The 6,431-nt window shown below is 42.5% G+C and overlaps 1 protein-coding gene across 3 annotated transcripts in view; it reads left to right on the plus strand.

Annotated features, from left to right (window-relative positions):
* LOC111871024 (zinc finger protein 436) overlaps positions 1 to 6,431 on the plus strand; it is a 31,264-nt gene that overhangs the window by 14,014 nt on the left and 10,819 nt on the right. For all 3 annotated transcript variants that reach the window (XM_023863754.2, XM_023863753.2, XM_033754067.1), the window contains exon 5: positions 4,051 to 4,221. In XM_023863754.2, the coding sequence (XP_023719522.1) occupies positions 4,051 to 4,221 (171 nt within the window). The remainder of the gene's footprint in view (positions 1 to 4,050; positions 4,222 to 6,431) is intronic.

Genomic DNA, 6,431 nt, shown 5'->3' on the forward strand with positions numbered 1-6,431 from the left:
ATTATTATTATTATTATTATTTTGGAGGGGGTGGGTTTTTCCCATGCACTGAAACCAGTTGTTGATCTATTGTGCATCCCCCTGTAATTCTACCAGTCGCCATGCCCTTCCAGTACTGGTGCTCTCTATCAGCCCCGTTCTCCCAGCGAGGGTGGTCACCTCTCTGGCAGTGGTCCCCAATACTTCACCATCTACCAGAGGAATTGGAAACTACTTGGGCGGGAAACTTTTTGCCTAATTTTGCTCAGAGGTCTCCTAGAGACGTGAGGATCTTTTACGTGCCGTAATAGTCCAATATAGTAAATAAACAAGCCTCATGTAGACAGCTCAAGTTTCAAGACATCCCACATAGGCTGTGGAAACACCACAGTGACATTCTTTGCAGCCATAACTATATGCGGCGCAATTGCTGCAGTCCCTACCATTGTACATACATGAGCCAGCCATATTATCAATACACTTTCATTGTAACATATTACAAAATACATAACAACCACAGTCATCATACATACTGCCACACAACATGCGAGTCTCAACAACATATAATACAAGAACACAGACCAGTTAATCACTCGTAACATTTGAGCCCCTTGCATGCTCGACAAATTCGTCAGTAGAGTAAAATGAGTTTCTTTCCAAATAATTTTGTAAAACAAACCTAAATAGTTTTTATCATTTTTTAAAACATATTTGGCGGCAGAATATTAAATAGCTTGACGCCTGAATGATACACCTCTCTCTGATAGGATGATAAATATGTTGTACTAATCATATATACTGAGCTATTGGTCTGAAACTTATCCAAGTTATTTACAACAAATATCATCAATGAGAGCAAATATACACATGGGATTGGCAGTATGCCAAGCTTTTTAAATAGGCCTCTACATGTATGAGTTGGGCCTACTCCCATAGTTATGCCCATTTCATGCATTTCCAGAATTGACTATTCTGTTTCTGATATCCGTGTGTGGCCACATGCAATGTCTGCACTCTAGTGAGTGATTGAAAAGTCCTCCAAAATGTCTCAAGAGGATTGCAGTTTGATCGCTTGTGGAGTACTGCTTACATTATGTCTTACACATATTTTGGCTGTGCCATAGCTCAAGCGGTTAGTTGCTGGCTTCTCACTGCAGTGGCCCGGGTTCAATCCCTGGTCTGGTCAAGTGGGATTTGTGGTGGACAAAGTGGTGCTGGGGTGGGTTTTCTCTGGGTACTTTGGTTTCCCCTGCCAATCTTCATTCCACCAAATTCTCCATCATAATCACCTGGGGCAGGTACAACAGGCCAATCGGTGGCCTCCGTGCCAAGTGGACTCAGTTGGACTCCACCCCCAATTAAGCGAATACACATATTTTAATGGTAGCAAAATTAAATACAGAGTAAATTATCACATGTTATTCTGCAAGAATATGCCATGTTGCATGTTATTCCCATTAGGCCATAACGGGTAGCCAAGAAGCCATCACATGCTGTCATCACAGAAAGAAAGTCTTCTTGACACTGACCATGGGTCAGAGTCCACTGAAAATTTTGGTATTCATTGCAGATATCACATACAAGTTCATCTTGGCTGGACATCCTGCATGCATACAATACATCTATGAACCTAGGGTGCCAAATGCTGCATTCTAGAGAGGAAGAGGTTTCACTATGGAGCCCCGGGGCAGGGCCCCAACCATCCATTGTGATAGTGGTCAAAGATCAGGTTATACCTGCACAGTGTAAGGGAGTTGTGATGGGTGGTTTGGAGAGCACCCTTGGAGTGGAAAATGGCCTGGTAGAACTGAGTCCGGAGGCTCACATGCCCCAAGGACACTACATAGCCAGGATCCTGGTCTGAGACTGCCAGAAGGTACCCATGAGGGTCCTGAATGCTACCCATAGAGACCGGAAGTTCATGAAAGGGTCTCTCCTGGCACACTGTGAGCCAGTCACTCTGGTGACCCCACCCAGTGTTGAACAAAAATGGGTTCAAGACATTACCCTGAAGTTGCAGGGCTTGATGGCAGCAACCAGGTGAAACCTGAGTAATGCAGAATCCAAAGAGGTGGAAGAGCTCCTTACCAAGTACAGAGATATCGTTGCCACTAAGGGCAATGACCACAGGCAGACCAACAGAATGTACCACCATATGGATACTGGAGAGGCCCGACTGATCCGCCACTTACTGAGGAGGCTCCTCCTGGCAAAACAGGTGGAAGTAGGCGAGATGCTTAACGATATGCAACAATGTGATGTTATTGAAGAGTGTGACAGGCCTTGGTCACCATTGTCATTTTTGTCCAGAAGAACAGGGATCTGTGCTTCTGCATGGACTAATGGAAATTGAATGACATCACAAAGATGTGATGCCCTGGATTGAGGACACTCTGGACTTGCTGGCAGGAGCCAAATTTTTCTCCACTCTGGACCTGAAGAGCGGTTACTGGCAGGTGGATCTGCATCCAGACAAGAAGAGTTTGTCAATGGGTCAAGGGCTATGGCAGTTCACAGTAATGCCCTTTGGCCCTTGCAGTGCTCCAGCGACGTTTGGACAGTTAATGGAGACTGTCTTAAGAGACACGACTTACACGAGTCATGTTTCATGTACCTGAACAATGGGATCATGATTGGCCACACATTCCAAGAGCTCCTGCTCAACCTATGGAAAATGTTCAATGGTTCTGAGAAGCCTGCCTTAAACTCAATCCGGAGAAGTGCCAACTTTTTCAGAAGGAAATACGGTACCTTGGCCATATGTTATCACCTGAGGAGATAACCATCGACCTCAAGAATCTGAGAGCTGTACAAGAATGTCTGACCCTGAAGAAGAAACACAAAATTAGAAGCTTGCATATCTCTACAGAGATACAGTGCCTGTGCACTGACCACTCTGCGTCAGTGTGGCTCATGAGTTTTGAGAATCTCGAAGGGCACACTGCCCACAGGATTCAGCACCTACAAGAGTACAACTACATTTTCAAGCATCATCTAGACCAAAAACATAACAGTGTCAAAGCCCTTTCACGATGACCATTCTGAGAAGGGTGCCACAAAGTCGAAGTATAAGCAGGTGTCAAACAGGTACAAGCTATTGCAGCTGTAGCCACAGCCACCTGGGAGCCAGCCTCTCCGAGAATAAAACAACTGAACGACCAGTATGTAGGGCCAATTCTGGAGAAAATAGAGACCGGACAGTGCCCAGAATAGGAAGACATTACCAACTGCAGCCCAACACACAAGAGCTACTGGGACCAGTGGAAATCTCTTCTGAGGAACGGCATACTAGAGTGCCACTGGGATTCCAGCCCAAATTATTCTCCATTGGAACAGAGTGAATGGTGAGTTGACCAAACTGCATGGTGGACTGTCAGGAGGTTATATGGGTGTCAAGAAGACCCTGGATAAAGTCAGACAAAGGTGCTACTGGCTTCAAGCAATAAATGATGTTGAGAAGTAATGCTGGCAGTATGACACCTGTGCGGAGTCACAGCCCCTGGAACAGGAATCAGGGCCAAATGCAACACTACAGAGTAGGCACCATTCGAAAGGCTAACCATTGATGTGGCAGGGCTCTCCCACAGAGCGATCAAGGAAACCAGTATCTCCTGATTGCAATGGTCTGTTTTACCAAGTGGCCAGAAGTCTACACCGTTTCTAATCAAGAGTCTTTGACAGTGTGGAAGTGCTAGTTACCAACTTGTTCTACTGCTTCAAAGTACCACCTTGACTGCACAGTGACTGGGGTTGTAACTTCCAAGTCACTTCTGATACAGGATATTTTGCAACATGTGGGAGCGAGAATGACGTTCACACGTATGTGCGAGAGAGAGATATGGCGAATTTTAAAGTGTAGTCACACCGTATAAAAGAGTGCAATCAATCCAAACCCTGTCTGTAATCACTCAGTCATGTGACACCTCTTTGGATCTGTAAATGTTTGATGATTATCATTTATGTTTTAGCTGTTACCATTCTGATGCAATGCAGAAGGTTATAAGGAAAGCACATACTGTTTCATGTAATGAGAGCACATGTAAGATTGGTTATGGTATTATGGTGTTACAGAACTGTATGGATTTACTGAAAGTTGAACCTGGTTCATATAATGAGACATGCCTAACATCTTCTCATGATGGAAGTGAGGTCCTCAGTGTGAATGTTGAGGAGGCCACAAATGTACAAGAGGAAGATGATCCTCTACAAATATCACTTCCAGTAATAAAGGCTGAATATGAGGTGAGCTGTTTATGCATATCATAGTGTCTTATGGGACTGTCTACACAACAGTTCTATCACCAAACACATTGCTACTAACATACCAGCATTTGTTTATTTGGCAAACGCGTTGCTATATGTTTTGACACTTACAGGGTCATCATCAGGCAAATTATAGAAATGTGATCCTTTTTTTTTATATATTGCTAGTGCAGTGGGACTAGGTCTCTTGTGCTGCGGCCACTTCCGGCCTGTTGTACCAGCCCCAGATGATAGGTGANGATGTACAAGAGGAAGATGATCCTCTGCAAATATCACTTTCAGTAATAAAGGCTGAACATGAGGTGAGCTGTTTATGCATATCATAGTGTCTTATGGGACTGTCTATGTAACAGTTCTATCACCAAACACATTGCTACTAACATACCAGCATTTGTTTATTTGGCAAACGCGTTGCTATATGTTTTGACACTTACAGGGTCATCATCAGGCAAATTATAGAAATGTGATCCTTTTTTTTTATATATTGCTAGTGCAGTGGGACTAGGTCTCTTGTGCTGCGGCCACTTCCGGCCTGTTGTACCAGCCCCAGATGATAGGTGAGGGTGATTGTGGAGCAATTGGTGGAATGAAGATTGGCAAGGGAAACCGAAGTACTCTGAGAAAACCTGCCACAGCGCCACTTTGTCCACCACAAATCCCACTTGACCAGACCCGGGATCGAACCCAGGCTGCTGCGGTGGGAAGCCAGCAACTAACCGCTTGAGCTATTGTGCGGCCAAAATGTGATCATAGTCATTGAATTGTTTTCTTAATATTGATCAATATTCTTACAATATTTTACCACTTGTTTTGTGAATACACCATTTTGTTGAAACTTGATCTCTAAAATGCACAGTTTCTTTAAATTGAGCTTAAAAATTAAAATAAAATATATCATTACAATTAATATAATTTTAATCTTAAGTACCTGAATTATGCTTTAAGTTTGAATTTAAATTATGCGTCTGTTCTGTCTAGGCAGTCTCATGAAATTATATTTAATGAGATGCAAGAGGATGCATCTCATGAAGATGTTTGTGCATGTTGTGTTTTTGTTCGTCCATAGTTTTGCACCTTTCACAAGTACATAGGATTGTCTATTCTCATCTCAGTTTGGTCTCTCCATCCATATGGAGTACCACTATTTAGGAGAATGGATTTTGAAGAGTTCTTACCAGAATGTCTCAGGAGGATTTTATGATGTTCAGTACTGCTCATGGAGTATTGCTTCCATTGTGTTTTACATCAGTTTTAGAACTCATGAAATTAAATACTGAGTAAATTGAAAATGTATCAGGTGAGGGATACAGCTGCAGAAATTGTGCATAATTTCCTTGTCTGACCTTTCCAGTAAGCTTTGTTTTGATAATACATCCTACTGCAGAATTTCTCATACAACATTCGAAATCCTAAAATGTTTGAATGACCATTTATTTTATTTGCTACTTTCATATAGATTTGTCATCACTGTGGAGGTTGTGTAATAGAATAAATGATGATTCTGTAAGGATTTGTGCAGTGCTTAACTGATACGTGCATTTATTGTCCATTGTCTGAAGTGTATATCATACATCTTTTTTTGGAAGTTGACTCATCACAAATGTATTGGACATTGGCCATTTTCTGGAGTATGTTTTATGTGTTTGGCATTTTAGAAGTTGGTTCTGTTTGCGTTGTCAGGTGATTGGTTTTAATTATTTTTTTCCCCCCTTGGCACTACAGCCCCAGTGGGCCTAGGCCTACCTCCATGAACTTCTCCGTTCACTTCAGTTTTTCTAGATCTTACACATTCGGTAGGACTCCTTGGACAGGTGATCAGCTCATTGCAAGGCCTCTACCTGTACACAGAAAAACGCACACACACAAACTAAATATCCATGCCCTGAGTGGAATTCGAACCCAAGTTCCCGGTTTCCAAGCGAGCGAAGACAGTACATGCCTTAGACCGCTTGGCTACCGTGACCAGCGGTTTTAATTATACTGGCATATTTTATGTATTTCTTTATGATTATTCTTTTGACACTAGTGACATTGGTTGGGATTGAACCTGAGCTCTCCCAGTAAACTATACATTTGCTTTCATAATTGAAGGCTACATTCATCACTAGTAGAAGAAAGAGATTAGTTGAGCTGTCAGAGTAACAACTGGCTGAAAGTTTAGATATAAGTAATTCAGTATATATATATAT

The sequence above is a fragment of the Cryptotermes secundus genome, unplaced genomic scaffold, assembly GCF_002891405.2.
Source record: "Cryptotermes secundus unplaced genomic scaffold, Csec_1.0 scaffold1606, whole genome shotgun sequence".
NCBI lineage: Eukaryota > Metazoa > Arthropoda > Insecta > Blattodea > Kalotermitidae > Cryptotermes > Cryptotermes secundus.